General features: G+C 40.1%; 1 protein-coding gene and 1 non-coding gene across 2 annotated transcripts in view; both read left to right on the top strand.

The window, feature by feature from the left end:
* The window catches only part of DPP6 (dipeptidyl peptidase like 6), a 975,800-nt gene that overhangs the window by 844,629 nt on the left and 112,438 nt on the right, over window positions 1-18,733 (top strand). Inside the window, 2 exon segments of the mRNA XM_021009613.2 lie at window positions 421-468; window positions 3,234-3,352. Of these exon segments, the coding sequence (XP_020865272.1) occupies window positions 421-468; window positions 3,234-3,352 (167 nt within the window).
* On the top strand, window positions 2,536-2,643 carry LOC144455268 (U6 spliceosomal RNA). Its single transcript, XR_013483988.1, has one exon. It is a non-coding gene; the product is annotated as a U6 spliceosomal RNA (small nuclear RNA).

Below are 18,733 nucleotides of genomic sequence, written 5' to 3'. Positions count from 1 at the left end.
TACATATTTCAAGTGCTGAGAGAGAAATACTCGAAGAATTCTTGGAGTTGGTAACATAATGTTGTAGAAAGTGACCTGGATTTGGCATCTATCTCCCGAACTCCAGTCCTGAATTACTAATTGCTTACTAGACATCACCTCCTGGATATCTTATGGGCATTCTAACACAGTATGTCCAAATCATGGGACATTGGAGAGAATGCTGGATTTGACATCTGCTGCTCCCTGTATCAAGGAAGAGGACTTCAACTTGAATACTGGTTCTGATGCTGACTACCTCTATGGTACTGAGCAAATCATTCACTTCTGTGTGCCACAGGTGCCTCATCTGTAAAATGAGGACGTTGGACTAGAGATCTAAAGTTCCTTCTAACTCTAAATCTGTGGTCTGATTGTGTTAACTTTGTTTTGTCTCTGCAGTTATTTCCTCAGCACAGAGGATGAACCCAGAAGAAGACACCTGTACAGGTATGATTTTGAACTTTCTTCCCTTATACATGCATGGGTCACCTTGAACAGAGAGGTATTCAAGTCCCCGCAAAACTGTCTGGTTCCATCCCATGTGGTCACTGTCTCCTACAACACATATTGTACTTATGGGAGAGATAGGAAAAAGAGAGCTCTACCACTTAAAATCAGGGTTAGTGATTTCCCAAGATACATTGCTTTTCCCTCTTTTCAACAAGTAAATTTTTCTCATCTTCCCTATTTTCCTAATAATTAGATGTCTTCTAGCTACCTGCTCGATTAAGTTATATGAAAATGCTGACTTTGTGATTTTAGTCTTATTTATTTTTTACTACTTATTATTTAGTAGTGACACATTAGGAGTGCAGTGGAAGGAACATCGGACTTAGACACATGAGATCTGATTTCTAGTTGCTCTGATGAGTATTTTTTTCATGACCTGGGGTAAACCACTTAATTCTTATAGGCTAGTTCAGTATAACTTGAAAGGGACCTTAGAAATGATCCCCTCTAATCCCTTATTTTTACAAGTCCTTTATCTATAAAATAAGTAGCTTTGACAAGGTAGTCTCTAAGGTTGCTTACTAGCTCAATCTACTCCCATTCTTTCCTAGGAGAGCTTTTGACTGAGAAATGGGGTTAGTCTTTGCAGCTTGCATTCCATGTTCCAGGGTTCAAGATTAATGTCGCCATCCTGCTATGTTTCCTAGTTAACAACTATAGTTGAAATAATAGACCCAGACTCTTGACTATCCAAGTTTTGTAACAGCCCCTTCAAAGGAAGTTAACAGCACCCAGCAACAACACATTAGTCCCAATTAGGCAAATATTGTACCCTAGTGAGAGATCAGAGAGGTCACTTTCAGATGATTGGATATACTCACCTGACAGCCATTTGCTTAGCACCTACCATATGCAAAGAACAATGCTAGGCAGTGGGAAAGATACAAAGATAATTTTAAGGCATGATTCCAGATGGGAGTCAGCCCATCTCTGAACAATCTATAAATCCAGAACATATATGTAGGCCTCAGGTGGGTACAAGCTGGTGCGATGGGAAATCCTTCACTGAATATGGCATCTGATCAGGTTGAAAGTTCCTTTCAATGGTATAGATCAGGGGTTGTCAAAGTGTAGTCTGAATACCTGTGGAGATCTCTGAGACACTTTCAGGGGGTTCTTGAGATCAAAACTATTTTCATAACAATACCAAGACTTTTTTACCTACTAAAATACTCCTCCATTTTCCAATTACATATGTTTGTGATACCATATTTCCTTCTTATGCTTCAACCAAAACAACATATCTCGACAGACTGAATGCAAAAGTAAACATAAGAATCAATCTGTCTTCCCTTAAACCAGATATTAAGGAGATTTGCAAAAATACGTAAAACATTCTTACTCTCCTCACTAAATTTTCTTGGTTTAGAAAATATGGTTACTTTTCACAGAAAGATGTGTATATGAACATGCGGTGGGTTTATTATTGTTGTTTTAAATTAATTAATAAACATTTTTTAAAGTTATCCATTTTAATTTCTAATATGGTAAGTATTGATAGATATAGTTCACATAAACAAAATAGTTTTAGAGTCATCAATCATTTTAAGAGTCTAAAGGGGTCCTAAGACCAAAAGTTTGAGAACTGCTGGTATAAATCATAGCTCAACCACACCTCCTCTTGTGTGACTTTTGTCCGTGTCTTCCCATAAATGCTCCACAGAGGATCCACTCCATGTGCAAAGGGGCTTAATTTTTGCCTCCTGATATTACATGAGCATCAGTACAGTGCCCAGGCTGGTGCTGTTCAGCCTTGTGGCAAAGCTGCGTGCTCGGTGCCTTGCCTCCACTTGTAGCAGTTTGCTGGTTGCTCTTCCTCAGTATATTTCTACAATTTTGACCAATAATAAAGACTGCAGTGCTGTAGATATATACAGAAACTATTACTGGAAATTAAAAGCATGAAATTGCCTAAAACATTTTCAGTCTTCTATGAGACTCAATTAAGAGATCACTTATGACTTGGGGAATTAAGGAAGGCTCTATGAAAAAGGTAGTGGCTGGGCTTGACTTCAGCAGCACACATACTAAAAAAATGGAACGATGCAGAGAAGATCAGCATGGCCCCTGCGCAAGGATGACATGCAAATTCGTGAAGCGTTCCATATTTTAAAAAAAAAACGAAGATTTCAGTGGAAGTAACAGGGAGAGAGGTACATCTTCCAGGTTTAGCCCATTTGCCCCCAATAATGCTTTAAACAAAGACAAGGGGAAACAGGAAAGCAAAGAATATGGAGATTGAATAGATTGTAAGCTCCTTGAGAGCTTACAGGGGGGGACCTCATCTCATTCATTTTCATGTTTCTCAGTGCCCAATGCAGTGATTTATACATTGTAGGTACAAGATAAATGTTTGTGGAAGGAAGGATGGAAGGAAGGATGGAAGGAAGGAAGGAAGGAAGGAAGGAAGGAAGGAAGGAAGGAAGGAAGGAAGGAAGGAAGGAAAGAAGGAAGGAAGGCAGGCAGGAAGGCAGGCAGGCTGGAAGAAAATAATCCAGTATGGTTGGAGAAATTATCCCTTTCAAGAGTAGTGGGAGAGACATTTGAAAAGATATTTTGGAGGCAGACCATGAGAGACCTTGGATGGCTAACTAAGTGGTTTGGCCTTGTTCCCTGTAAAACATGGGGCTCTCTTGAAGATTGCTCTTCTGCTAGATTACGCAGCCTTTGTTCACACTCTATCTCTGTCTTTGTTTTATTAGTGCTGACACTGAAGGCACCTATAACAGGCAGTGCCTCTCCTGTGAATTGATCGAGAATTGTACTTACTTCAGTGCGTCCTTCAGTCACAACATGGACTACTTCTTGCTGAAGTGTGAAGGTAAGTACTTGACATGATTTCAAACCTCTTCTTGTGAAATGGAGCTGTGGGCATGTCAGGATACAGAATCTCTCCCAGGGTGAGCTCTCGTCCTCAGTCCTGGCAAAAAGTCCCTACTCCCCATATGGCCCATAGAAAAATGGCACCAGGGAGATGGTGCTGATTGAACTAAGCGCCTTGGGAAATCGCTGAACATCTGTCTGTGTACAGTCTTCTAGGTTAGCTGTCAAGGCTGCACTCTTATAAAAATAATTTATTTTGTAAATGTTCAACCAGTCTCATCTGAGAACTTTTTCACATATTGGATTTAATGAATTTGTGTTTCATGAAGTGACTTCTGCTAGGTGACTGTAGCACTGAGCTGGCAGAGGACATCTGGGTTGGGTCAATGCCTTTTTTTTTTTTTTTGCTATTGGGGTTAAGTGACTTGCCCAGAGTCACACAGCTAGTAAGTGTTATGTGTCTGAGGCCAGATTTGAACTCAGGTCCTCTTGACTTCAGGGCCAGTGCTCTATCCACTGTGCCACCTAGCTGCCCCAATTCTATTTTTTTTTTGGTGAGGCAATTGAGGTTAAATGACTTGCCCAGGGTCACACAGCTAGTGTCAAGTGTCTGGTCTGAGAGCAGATTTGAACTCAGGTCCTCCTGACTCCAGGGCCAGTTCTGTATACACTGCACCATCTAGCTGCCCCTAGGGTCACTGCTTTATTAAGGATAGAGAGTTCATCCACCCCTCTCCAACCCTTTTCACTTCTTAGAACAAACTTCAGAGAATTCTTTCTAGCCTAGCTTCCACCCTTCTCCCTATAACACTGTAAAGGACAAGTCTGTAGAATCCTGCTCCCTCATGTGTCTGGAATATGCAAGAAAGATACTGCCCAGCAGCTGAATTCAGCCATACCATTCCATAAGGTGTTATGGAGATCCTGTTTATATAGGATATTCATCTGTTAAAAGAAACAACAGGAAAAATCTTAAGACTGCTTTTCTTGCTTTTAAAAAAGTTTAAATTGCACTCCAAATATGATATATGGGAGCTGTAGAATGTCATAAGAACAGATAGTCTTGTTATAGCAGCTCATGTAGAAGCTAATGTAGACCAGAAGAATGTAAAATAGGGCACCAAGGCAAAGGGAGGGGGGAGGGTCAGATGGGATGGGAGAAGGAGTAAGGAGAACATGAATAAATACATAGCACCTCTCATATACCAGGCACTTTGATCCTCACAATAACCGTGGGAGATAAATGCTATTCTTGTCACCATTTTATAGTTGAGGAATCTGAAGTAAACCAAGGGACGTATGTGAGAAGGATCTAATTGCCGTCCATCATGTCAGCCACAAAAGACAAGCCCCACCACCATTGGTTAGAAGTGATGACGGATAGTAGAGACAGACAATTATTTAGAACATCTCAAAGTCTTATAAGAATGAGTGATTGAGGTATCACTATTAAGCTTTGTTTTTAAATTTCTATTTATTAATGATTTTTACTAAAAGGCAACTCCCTAAATTCTTTATGAATAAAAGAAGGATATGATGTTTGCTATTGGCACACACCCACTCTGTAAAGTTATTTGACTAAACACAAATCCATTCATTTTTATTTCATTAACAGATCCCTCCGTGGTGCAGTGATGTTTCATTTTGACATTTCCTACCCTCTGCAACTCTAGCCTTGGCTATAATTCCTTATTTGTTCTTATTTTTCTTTGAGTACCCAATATACAGGTGAGAGGACTAATTGAGCCATAAAATACATTAGAAAGCACTGTTCCTTGATTAAAGATCATAGAATATCAGACCTTGAACAGATTTTGAGAGTCACTTGGTTTATCCTTGTCATCCATTAAATTCTCATTAGGAAGGGAGGAAGGGGAAGGAGCTTCAAATGTAATAGTTTTAACTGTTTGAGGACAGAGGCTATTATCCAGGAAAATACAATTTTCCATTTGCAGATAAAGCAAACTAAATGTTGCATTTTACAACCTAGATTTTAAAAAAAACAGAAATAAATACCACCAGGTCCTCTCACCTCAAAGTTTAAAAACAAAGTTGCATTCTGCTCTAAATTCTTAAGGAGAAAATTTCATTATTTAGGTATTGCTCTTTATTAAATATACAAATATTGCATCTATAGAGCAAAAGAACAAACAGCCTAGCACATAAACAAGAAATGGAACAAAGCCTGCTAGCTAGCATCCTCCTCTTGAGTTAGACTCATGGAATATCAAAGCCAGAAGCATCTTTGATGTGACATTTGGTCTAACCTTGTCATCAGATAGCCTTATATTCTGGGAGTCAGGATAGGGGGTAGGGGAAGCAGTATATGAGTACTAGGAATGCCATCAATTACTAAAGCTACAACATTGGCAGGAGAATAACATTTATATAATACTTTGGAGTTCACAAATCATTTTACATGTATTATCTCATTTGATATATTTGGTAAAATCTCATTAACAGATTACCTTCATGATGAAGTGACCTTTCATTTTTGCGTTTTCTACCCTCTATCCTTTTTGGCAGATCCTTATTTGTTCATTCTTCTCTTTGAGCAACTTTAATTTTTTTAAAAATAATATCATATTTTCCCCAATTATATGTAAAAACAATTTTTAACATTTGTTGGATTTTTTAAAGTTTTGAGTTCCCAATTCTATCTCTCTCTCCCTCCCCTCCTCCTTTACTGAGACAATAAATAATCTGATGTAGGGTATACGTGAAGTAACTTTAATTTTGAAATTAGTTCATCCTAAAAGGCAGTTAGTAGGGCAATGGCTAGAGTATTCCTCTTGGAGTCAGGAAGACCTGTGTTCAAATCTAGCCTAGATGCTTACTAGCTATGTGACTCTGGGCAAATCATTTAACCTCTGTTTCCTTCAGTTTCCTCAACTGTAAAATGGAGATAACAATGGTACCTACCTCAAAAATCAAATGAGATAATATTTACAAAAAGCACATAGCACAGTGCATGGCACATAGTAGGTGCTATATAAATGCTTATTCCCTTCCTTTCCCCCCTAAAAGAGCCAAATTTTTAAGAAAATTACAATAGGCTTCCTTACAATGGTTTCATTCTAATCTTGGCTCTTAGTGAGGTAGGCTCAGAGGCAGTGAGTTCAAGTAACTGTGTGTGCCAACTTGTGTTAAAGAGTCAACCACTTGTCATCTGTCTTGGTTCCTATAGGCAGAATTCCTGTTAGGAATCAGAAAAACCAGGTTCTAACTAGCCTCTTATACCTTGACCCAATCTTTGTGGGTCTCATGTTCCTCATCTGTAAAATGAAATTTGGATTAAGTGATCCCTAATAAGCTCCCTTCTAACCCAAACATTCTATGACTGATGTGCTGAGATATCAACATCCTATAACCTCACTGGGAGGGCTCATATGATCTGACCCACTCTTCAGGAGGAGAGCAAAATTTGAGGCAGTATGGTAGAAAGAGAAGAATGTTAACCCCAGAGTCAGAGGGATTAGGTACAAATCCAGCTGCTCACTCTTACTATCTGTGTGACCTTGTATAAGTCACAGCCTCCTGGGACCCCAATTCCCTCATCTGTAAATTGAGGTAATAGATTTAGTAGCCTGTCTGGTCCTTTCTGGTTCTGCGCCTATGATTCTATAATCAAGAATACAGTGTACTATGTAGTAAGCTATAAATAGAACTCTATAAATAGAACGCCATGTATAATAAAGACCAATGTGTACATAAAGAATGCTATTGATAGATCATACAACACTCTGGCTCTCCAATCCTCTGCACACACCCCTCTACACCCCCCCCATTTCTCTCTCCTTTCTCTCTGTCTCTCTCCTATCTTCTCTCTCTCACTCCTCTCTCTCTTACTCTTGCCCCTTCTCTTCTCTCTTCTTTCTCACTCTTTTCCTCTTCTCTCCTTTCTCCTTTCTTCTCTCTCTCCATTTCTCTCCTCTCTCTATCTTCTCTCTCTCCCTCCTCTCTCTCTTACTCTTGCCTCTCTCTCTCTTCTCTCTTCTTTCTCACTCTTTTCCTCTTCTCTCCTTTCTCCTTTCTTCTCTCTCTCTGTTTCTCTCCTCTATTTCTCTCTCTCCTTTTTCTCTATCTTCTCTGTCTCACTCCTCTCTCTCTCACTCTTGCCTCTCTCTCTTCTCTCTTCTTTCTCGCTCTTTTCCTCTTCTCTCCTTTCTCCTTTCTTCTCTCTGTTTCTCTCCTCTCTCTCTCTCTCTCTCTCTCTCTCTCTCTCTCTTCTCTCTCTCTCTCCTCTCTCTCTTGCCTCTCTCTCTTCTTTCTCGCTCTTTTCCTCTTCTCTCCTTTCTCCTTTCTTCTCTCTCTCTGTTTCTCTCCTCTCTCTCTCTCTCCTTTTTCTCTATCTTCTCTCTCTCACTCCTCTCTCTCTCACTCTTGTCTCTCTCTCTTCTCTCTTCTTTCTCGCTCTTTTCCTCTTCTCTCCTTTCTTCTCTCTCTCTGTGTCTCTCCTCTCTCTATCTCTCTCTCTCCTTTTTCTCTATCTTCTCTCTCTCACTCCTCTCTCTATCACTCTTGCCTCTCTCTCTTCTCTCTTCTCTCTCTCTGTGTCTCTCCTCTCTTTCTCTCTCCTTTTTCTCTATCTTCTCTCTCACACTGTCTCCCATGCACGTGCACACACTCATATATTTTATATATATTTTTCATGTTTCATACATACATATACATTCATATATTTAGAGTTGGAAAAGACTTCAGAGGCCATCTAGTTCAATCTCTTTATTTTACATATGAGGAAACTGAGGCCCGAAGTATTTAAGTAACTTGCCTGAGGTCACATAAATGGTAGATTATCCTTAAAATCTCCTCCATCATCGCTTGCAAGCCTTCCTAAAGGTAAGCCTGGCTATTCTAGAAAGAGGATCCCTCTTTTTGCTGTCTCTTTTCCTTGAGTTTTCCAAATATTTCCATTCCAAGTGTTACCTCAGCCTGAGGCTTTTTTCCCTTCCAAATCCTCTAGCTGTGATAGCACTCAGTCTGAGCCTCTTTAACATTTCCCATCATGCTACTGCAAATGCAAGCCATAGTATTCTGCTTCATTGTCTTGGGGCAAAATTGAGCCTCATGGTGACATGGACGCTATGGTAACTTTGTGCAAGATTTGTGAGTCTCCAGCCAAATCCACCAAGCACCGTAGCCCCCGAGCAACTGAACCGAAGATTCCAATTTACATGATTTAAGTTTCACTTTCACAGCATCAATTTGGGGGCATTAGATCCTTCTTCTCTTGAAACTATTCCCAGGAACATGATTGATTCTCTTCCTAGCTTGTCAGAAGAACCTCATCAATCCTGTTCCTGAGAAACCTGTGAACACCATCAGAAATGGGAGTAGTTCATGAATCAGAGGCAAGCTGCGTCCTTTCTTAAAATGTGACTCAATTCAAAGCTACTTTCACCAGACCCTTGGAATGCTCCTTATGTTTCCTTTGGTGAAGGGTAGGGCACAGTCAGTGTTTCAGGAAGCGTCTAAAGCTTCAGGCTTCAAACTCCCAGGATGGTCACAAACTCATTTCTAAGGTCAGGGGGCTGGTGACATCAGACTAGAATCACCAGACTAAAAGATCTCTGAGGTTTCTTCCAGCTCTAAATATGTGATGATCAGTCTAAATGTGTGCTGAATCCAGTCTGGATGGGTCGTAGACTGCTTACTATCATGAATTCAGGGAGAGCTGGGTATGAACCCTACCTCTGATTTTTAACCAACTCTGCAATATGGGCAGAGTTTTAACCTTCTGAGCCTCAGTTTCCTTATCTGTAAAATGAGGATAATAATGCCTACTTCTCAACATTGTTGTGAAGCTCAAATGCAATATGTATGTATATATACGCATGTCTGCATATACATATATACGAAAGAAATGTGAAGGTGATGTAAAAATGCCAGTTATTATTACTATTACTATCACAGGCTGGAATCTCTCTCAGTCCACTTATTGTCACTCCTCTCATTGTCACAATAACCACCACTGTCATCATTTCACAATCAGCAGGAAAACGGAAAGGGTGCTAGGTTCAAATCCAAGCTCTCTTATTTCCTCTGTTACTGGGTAATGATGGGCCCATCACTTGATGTCTCTAAGCTGGTCTTCTCTTCTGTAGAATGGGAATAGCTGCACTTGCCCCACCCACCTCTCAGAACTGTGTCCAGGAAAGCCCTGGTAAAAAGGATTATTGATGATCTCATCACCATTATCATTGTTGTTATCTTCTAAAAGGGTTTATTGTATATTATAGTCTGTGTTTTATGACAGCCCTCTCCTGGCAGAACATAGGGTTCTCCTATTGACCCTTGCTTTCTGCACCTAGACTCGCAGTGACATTCTCCCCCAGTGTAGGGGGGAGGGACTGTCAATAGGTTAAGTCCTTGTCCAGGTGCCTAGTTTATGTCTAAGACAAGGCCCGTGGACCAGCCAAAGAAGTTGAGGGAAACAGCCCTTTAATGAGTTTGGATGCTGAGAATAATACATAAAACAATGGGAATCAGCTCAATACAAAACTTTATTGCAAACAGTGGGGAAGAGAGGGGAAGAGAGAGAGAGAAAAGACAACCTGATGTATAACTCAGGTATTCACACTAACATAGATTATAATTCAGGGAAGAGTAGCACTTCAGTGCGGAGCAGAAGCAGCAAGAAGAGGGTGTGTTATCCGGAAGGTGTGATTCCCCCTGGAAGGCAGGTTCCAAAATGCCCCTCCAAGAATAGGGTTCTTACACTCTGATTTCCCTTGGAGCTAGACAATTTGCCTATCAGGGCTCCGGGTCAAATATTATTTTGAGGGTTTGCATAACAGGGAGAAAAAGAAACTGGGTGGGAGACTAAATTTGGGGGACAGAGCTACATTAACCTTTCAAAAATAGTTTTATCAGTATTTTTCCATGAGCATATTCTACAAGTTTATAGCCTCCCATAAGGGGAGACCATCACGCATAGTCTTATGACAATAGTTTCAGTGCATAGATTCTATAAGCGACAGCCTCCCTTAAGGGGAAACTGTTATGGTGGTCTCAAGACCACCAGACCCAGTCTTACAAGAATCAGACAGAAAACTGCTGCCGGGTGGAGGAAGCTGCACACCAGATTCCTTCATCAGTGACCCAAGGGTGTGGAGAAAGTGAGAAGAGTTCTGAACTAGGAATCTAGTGACCTAGCTTCCAGCTGACAAGAAAAAAAAAAAGGATCCAGTTTGGTGACTTAGGGCATATTACTCTTAGCGTCAGTTTCTTCATCTATGTATAGTGACTAGCATCCAACAGCAGAAGATGTTATGAGGATCAGGCATCCTATTGGTTCTTCTGTGACAGGAGCTCAAGTAGCTGAGCCAAGGTCCCCTTAGCTCTCTGCCCATGCGTGAACAGTGCCAGATTCCAAGTCTGTCTAGACATATATTTGTTCCTCCATCAGTCAGATCACTTTACTCACTAGCTATCCCCATTTGTCCCTCTGTGCTTCTACCACCAAAAATTGCATCAACACGGGCAGGTTAACATTAAAGCACTAGCTATATGCATCACCAATTTGGCCTTATAATCCATCCTGATTCCCATGCTTTCAGCAGGAAAAACAACAGTAACAATAACCAAACATGTCCAGTCAGTAGCTGTGAACATACCTGCCAGCTAGCATTATCTGTCTCATGTGGCTAGGTCACAGGGAACAAGTATCTTGTTATGAGCATCCCCAAGAAGGTAGGAGTGCCTTTAATACACACTGCACCTGTGGGAAACTGGGCTTCTCACTTAGCACTTACAGGCAGGCCCAGACACAAAGAAAGACTCTTCTCTCTCCCATATATCCTTCCTTTACCTTGAAAGCATCCCCCATTTTTTTGTCTTTTGCTCTCACCCCTGGGGAAATGACCAGAACTTATCCCAAAATACTTAATGGGAGATATGGTATAAGGGAAAATAAGATTTGGGGCTATCAAATTTGTTGCCCATGATGTTCAGTTATTTTTCAGTCATATCTGACTCCTTGTGACCCCCATTTAGGGTATTCTTGGCAAAGATACTGCAATGGTCTGCCATTTCCTTCTCCAGTTCATTTTACAGATGAGGAAACTGAGGCAAACAGTATTAAGGGACTTGCCCAGGATCACACAGCTAGTAAGTGTCTGAGGCCAGATTTGAACTCATGAAGATGAGTCTTCTTGACCCCAAGCCCTGCCCACTATCCACTGTGGTGCCACCCAGCTGCCCTAGCAGCCTTGTATTGTTGTATATACAATGAGATGTTTGCACTTGATTTCTAAGGTCCCTTCTAGCTCTGACATTCTACGATGATATAATTCTAGGTAATCACACCAGAGTTTCCTAGATTATAAGATCTCTAAAAGCATAAATGGTCTCTTAAATATCTTCACATCTCTTCCAGCACCTAGTATAATGCCTTGCACACAGTAGACGGTAAATAGTTGTTTTGAGTGAGTGAATAAATGAAACCAGATACCACTACAAGCTACTCTATGATGCTTTGCATGAAATAACTTATTCCAATGCCCTTTCTAAGAAATAGCTTTTTGTGAGATTTTATGTCTTCAGTTTCTACCTAAATCTTGGGCTAAATCAGTGGCTAACCTCAGTGGGTAGCCTTAGAGGCTGGAAAAAAAAAAAACATGTCAATGTATTCTCCCTGGGGTTAGATATCATTAATTTAGCCCACCAAAAAGAAAGTCAGTTTCCCCAAACAGGGCTTAACCTACAAAAATTAGATGATTCATTTGGTTCAGCCAGCCTTCAGCCCTCTGGATATATCTTACACTGAGTTCCCAAAGCATTAACCTGGGCTGCCCATTATTATTGGGCATCTTGGCATTATTAAACCTGTATCTGTCCAACAGAATATCTAAAACAGTGTTTGCAGCACCTCTGAGTATTGCTGAGTGGGAAGTCTGTTAAATATTTCGGACACTTCCATTTATCTCTGTGGGGCAGTATATACCATGAATGAAGTGAGTTTGGGGATAGGATTTGTTTTTGTCTAAAGGTATTTTTGGTAGCAACCTATATTACCCATGGAAATTAAAACAGATATTTCAGAAAGCAAATTTCAAAAAGCCTAGAAACCAGTAACAAAGGATCCCAGGTCACGAGCAATCACAAGAAGATCAATTATAGTTTAACTGCCAAATAACTCCAGAAGGAAGGTGCCTTCTTTTTTCACCCTGTTCCTCCCAGTTCAGGGCCTAGTTGAGTGCTATTAGTTCCTATCCATCCATCAATCTGCAAGTATTTATTAAATATCTTATTTATTAAGCATTAAGTACTACTAGTGCCGGGCACTGTGCTGGATGCCAAGGACATCATTATTTTTCTTAGAGACTATATGCCCACTTCAAATCCGTGATTTGTCCTTGGTTTTTCAATCTTGTTCAATAATAAAAGAACTTCCGTAAATGCTAAATGTCTTATATCCATGCCTTCCTTCCCATTTCCGCTGCCACCAATCTAATTCAGGCTCTTATTATAAGTCAAGTAGACTAGTAAAATAACCCCTAAGAGGTTTCCTCAACTCCAGTCTTTCTGCTGATGCAGTCCCTTTCACACAATACTGCCAGATGAATGTTCCCAAAGTACAGCTATGCTTGCTTTCACTCCAATGATAAATAAAGTTGAAGCTCTTTATCTTGACATTTAAGGCCCTGCACTGTCTGGTCCCAGCCTATCTTTCTATACTTATCTTCCTGCTCGTCCTTTACGTTTACCCTGGGTTCCAGCCAACCTGGACTCTATGCTGCTTCTTTCCTGACCTGTTCAAGCCATCCTCTTCACCTAGAATGCACCAACCCTTTGTTTCCATCTCTACCTGCTAATCCTATGTGTTTTCAAGACTTAATTCAAATGTCACCTTCTCCTGGAAGCCATTCCCATCTCTTCTCCCTTCTCCAAGAAGAAGAGTTGTGTTTGTACCTTTCTGAGGATACTTAGCATCTATTCCCTTCTCTTATGATTATGATGATTTTTGTTTCTCTTATCTCTCCTACTAAGTTGTAAGCTCCTCGAGGGCAGGAAACCTGTCAATGGACATCATCCATATTATGTGCTCGATAAATTTGTTGAATGACATTGATTAAACAATAGAGGCAGCTGAGGGGCGCAGTGGATAGAAGGTTGGACTTAGAGGCAGGAAGACCTGAGGTCAAATCCTGCCTCAGGTGCCTTAGCAGCTTGGAAAACTTGAGCAAGTCCTTTAACCTATCAGTCTCAGTTTCCTCATCTGTAAAGTAGGAATAAGTATAGCACCTACCTCCAAGAGTTGGTATGAGGTTCAAATGAGATAACTTGTAGATGGTTTCGCAAACACTAAAGTAGAAACTATTAAGTAAGTGCTATGTTTAAAGCACCCTGGGAGATGTTTACAGAGCAGAAGATATGGACTTGAGCCTTCAGGGACTTTATAAATCATGATCAATAAATAACTACTCTTACCACCCCTAAAAGATTGTACTCTGAAGACCAGGCCTGAAGCAGTCAGTTAAATCTGTAGTTTTTTGGGTTTTTTTTTTAACATCCAGCAGTTAATTCAGCTGCCATTTTCAGTAAATTCTGAAAGGCACCCATCAGGAAGAAGGCTTAAAATATACATTAAAAGATGGTCTGTTGCCATTACTCATATATCATGCTTATAATCTACATGTAGGAGAAGAGCTTTAGGTTTGACACTAAAATATTATAAATGAGAGAAGGAGAAGAAGTAAGGAAAATGAGGCCCAGTGTGCTTGCTAGCAAACCACATGGGCAAGAGGGGTGGATAGATTTAGATTGTATCATCATTATTTGTGGATATATTTTATCGCACCTACTGCCTTAATGACAAGAGCTGTATCTTGTTCTTCTTTACTCCACCTTGTACAAGAATGTTGTAAAAAGAGATTTCAAGTTAGAGACACCTTAGTGATTGGTTTTGAAAAGCAACCTCCAGAAAATGACTCAAGGTGGGCTCAGGGTGAATAAGAAGACACATTTTTTTTTTTGGATGTGGCCAATGAGGGAATTTGTTTTGTTTGGATAATGTCTATTTGTTACAAGGAATTTGTTTTGCCTTTTTTTTTTCCCTAATGGGGTGGGAGTGGGAGTGAGAAAGAAAATATATTTGTTTTTTTAAAAAATAAAATTTAGAGAGGATTTTGGGAAGATGGTGGAGTAGGTCAGAAAATTCCAAGCTCTCAAGATTCCCCACCCACCCACAAAAGAGGTAAAATAATGCATCAGGGTAAAAACAGAGCAGTAAAATAAATAAGAGTAGGGTCAGAAGAGGGGTCTTACTGGAATAATTGGAGATCTGAAGAAAAATCCCAGGATGAAGTTTGATCCCTGTGAACAGTAAACACTTCTAGGCTAGGGACCACTTAAACAACAAGCCGCAAGTGCTGGGGTTAACTGTGTTGGGAGACTGCCTGGCCCCAGCCACAGGAACTTTTACCCCCAGGTACAGTGAGGTATAGGGAGCCTCTGCTGAGAAGGAACACCAGACCCAGCTGTGCTGTGGAGAGAGGTTTGGGAAAGGAACCAGTATGTGCCTGCTTGGTGAGTGCAAAAGCAGTGGGACAGGGCTGCCACTGGCTGTGGATACTTACAGGAGGCTGGAGGTCTTGGTCTAGGTTCCAAGTCAGAGAGTAAGGATGTTCTGAGGCCAGAGGCACCATCCCCCATACCCCAGGACTAGAGGTGATTACAAAAATTAAGCTACTACAAAAAAAAATGCAAAGACAAAGGAGAAAGAATTCAACCATAAAGAATTACTACAAGAATAGAGAAGACTGGGGTTCATCTTCAAAAAAGCATACAAAGTAAGGAAACCCTCTTCCACCTCAAAGAGTAATATCGAATGGTCACCTGCCAAAAAAGAATTCATAAAAAAAACTTTTGAAAAAAAGGAGACTTTAAAAACTAAATGAGAGAGATTGAGGAAAAACTGGAAAAAAAAGAAGAATGCAAGAAAAACAAGATTATGAAAAGAAAACCAACCAATTAGAAAAGGAGATCCGGAATCTTAAGGAAGAAAACGACTCCTTGAAAATAAGAATTGGGCAAGGGGATAATAAAACAAAATATAAAGAATGACAAAATAGAAGAGAATGTGAAACATCTCATAAGAAAAACAACTGACCTGGAGAACAGAACAAGAAGAGAAAACTTGAGAATAATCGGGCTACGAAAGCTATGATAAAAAAAAAATTTTGATACAATAATACAATAAATAATTAAAGAAAATTGCCCTGAAACATTAGAGGAGAGGAAAAGGAGAAATAGAAAAAAAAATACACTGATCACCACCTGAAAGAGATCCTACAAGGAAAACCTACAGGAATATTAGAGTCAAACCCCCAGACCAAGGATAAAGTATCACAAGCAACAAGAAAAAAAAATTTAAATATGGCGGCGCCACAATTGGAAACACACAAGACCTAGCGGTGGTGACGCTGAAAGACCGCAGGCGTTAGAACACGAGATACGGACGAACAACAGGACTGGGGCTCCAGCTGAAATATCACACCCAGCAAAGCTGAGCATAATCCTGAATGGGAAAAAAATGGACATTTAATGAATTGTAAGACTTCCAGGACTAATAGAGGATCTGACATATAAGAGGCAAGAGAAATATAAGCTACATACCAAAGGCTAAGTACAGGGGACTCAATAAGGACGGACATAGCTACATAAGATGTAAAACCTATGTCTCAGATTGTTATTAGTAATTGGGTAGTTTCTAAGAAAGATCGGGATAGACCTGAGTATGATAAGTAAAACTATTTAGGAACAGCTAAAATGAGTAATTGTCTTGTGCAAATGAGGTTCAAGGAAGAACCAACACAGAGGAATTAGATGGGGGAGGAGGGCTGGTAGTTCTGGAAACCTACTTGCATGAGGAATGGGTTCAAGAGGGAACACTACATATATATCTAGAAGGGTATGAAAGTCTTCTAAATTCAGAAAGAAATAAAATGCTAAGAGGATAGGGAAGGGGGAGAGGAGAAGTGAGGGATCTCTACAAGGGAGGGTGAAGAAATAGGTCAAAGGGGGGAGTATAGAAGGAGGTTTAGATTTTTAGGAATGGGAAGATAAGGGAGAGATCCTTGGAGGGGATGTAGGTTAAGAAATACGAAGGCAGATGTTGGGCAGAAGCAAAGTAGAGGGAGCAGCTAGGTGGCACACTGGATAAAGCTCCAGCCTTGGAGTCAGAAGGACCTGAGTTCAAATCCAGCCTCAGATACTTGACACTTACTGGCTGTGTGACCCTGGGCAAGTCACTTAACACCCCCATTGCCTCACCAAAAGAAAGCAAAAAAAAAATTAAAGTAGAGGAGTCAGGAAGGATAGGAAATAAGAGATTTTATGTTTGTGCAAACAAACATGAAACAAAGATCAGGAGAAGAATTTGTTAGGGAAAATATATATGTTTATATACATACATATGTGTATATATGTGTGTGTGTCTGTGTGTGTGTGTCTATATCTATATGTAAATATATCCATGCTTATTGTAGCCTTCTGGGGTTGGGGGGAGTAGAAGAACAAAGTAAAAAGTACACAGCTGAGAACAAAAGAAAACTTACAAGGAAGCAGAAAAAGTGGATAGCTCTCAACACAACGTGCAGCTTTTATGGCATAGGCTTTCTTGAAGTGGAAATTTATTGTTATATAATTTGAATCCTCTCTTACATTCTGCTATGCACATGACATGGTTTTTTTTTCTTTTCTTATTTTTATTTAGGTTTTAGAAAAATGAAATAAAAAATAAAATTTCATTAGAAAAACAAACAAGTTCAGGCCCATTCATAACACCTGATCGAGAGAGTAAGATGTAATGGAGTCAGAAAGCATGAGTATGAAGTGTAGCTTTTCCAGAGTGACTCTGGGGTACAATGGATGAGGCCTTGGTTCTAAACTCAAAAGACCAAGATTCAAATAATGCCTCACATGCTTATTACCTCAGGGACAGGTGACATTTACCCGCTGTAGGCCTCAGTTTCCTGACCTGTATAATGAGGTAGTTGGATCAGATTGCCAAATTGCTAGAGTAGGGTCTCTTCCATCTCTACATCTCTGATGTTATAATTATACCCAGGAGAGTGACCTCTGTCAACTACCTGGGCCTTAATTTCTTCACCTGTAAAATAACAGTGGGACTAGCAAATATTTAAAGCCCCCTGTAGCTGTCCCATTCTGTACTTCTTTTCCACAGTTCTAACTTCTTGGAATAGCTAGGATAGAGTGCTGGACCTGGAGTCAGGAATACTCATCTTCTCGAGTTCAAGTCTGGCCTCAAACAGTTCCCAGTTGTGTGATCTCACCCTATTTGCCTCAGTTTCCTCATCTGTAAAATGAGCTTTAGAAATGGCAAATCACTCTAGTATCTCTGCCTAGAAAACCTCAAATGGGGGGTCATAAACGGTCAGACACTACTGTAAGACTGAACAACAACTAACTTTTATGGTGTGTAGCACTCCATAATAGTAACTTTTCTTGACCATTCTGTCCTTGAAACACTGCTTGATCCTGAATCATCAAAGGAAGGTTTCATTTGGTTTAGTTGAGTGTTAACATACTTTATTGTATTCTTGTTCTGTGAAAACTGGTCATCCCTAGCTGTTGGGATGGTGATTCTCTCGTAATAAGAGCTGTTGATTAACCAGAACACTTTCTCCAATTTATTCTTTTTTAATAAATAGGAATTAACTGAAATGGTCCAGTCTAATCACTGCTTAGGTAGAGCTGGAATTAGCTGATTTTGTAATCTACTTCAATGCTAAGATTTTACAATTACTTCTCCTCCTCCTCCTCCTCTTCTTCCTCCTCCTTTTTCTCAGGATAGAGAAGAATTCAAAATTCATTTATTCCCCCCCCCCAGTAGGTATTAGTAGAAGCATTAGTACTTAGAGGAAATATTGCTGTCAATAGGCAAGTATGTAGCAAACCAGAAGTGGACAGGAGGGAGAGGCATTAAAACGTGTGCTGCTAACATATTTTGGTGAATAGCTAACTATTTTTATTTCATTTCTTCTACCTTCATTGGAGGTAGTAGGTGAGTTTTTGGAGAGGGGGAGTTATCATGTCACCTAGAATAGCTGAGATGTAATTAACGGGTTGCAAAGAATTCTAACCTCAATGTGTTGCAAACATTTTTCCATTTTAGCTCTGCAGAGAAACAGCTCATGGCCAACATCCAGTTATTGATGTTAATGTAGCAGAAGCATCAAACAGATAAGCTATTGCCCTTACCCTTGGTTGTAAGCACCTTCCCCTCATCTTTCTTTCTAAAACGCTACCAGCAACAAAAGGGAATTTCTTGCTTCTACCCTGCCTCCCTAGCTGCTGTCTGTTCAGGGTAGAAATAAAATGACCTATAGTTATGCAGCCTGAGAGATACTCA

This window comes from Phascolarctos cinereus, unplaced genomic scaffold, assembly GCF_003287225.1.
Source record: "Phascolarctos cinereus isolate Bilbo 61053 unplaced genomic scaffold, phaCin_HiC Scaffold_1;HRSCAF=81, whole genome shotgun sequence".
Taxonomy (NCBI): Eukaryota; Metazoa; Chordata; class Mammalia; order Diprotodontia; family Phascolarctidae; genus Phascolarctos; species Phascolarctos cinereus.
Note: the sequence above shows the minus strand (reverse complement) of the source record. Positions and strands in the feature narration are given on the sequence as shown.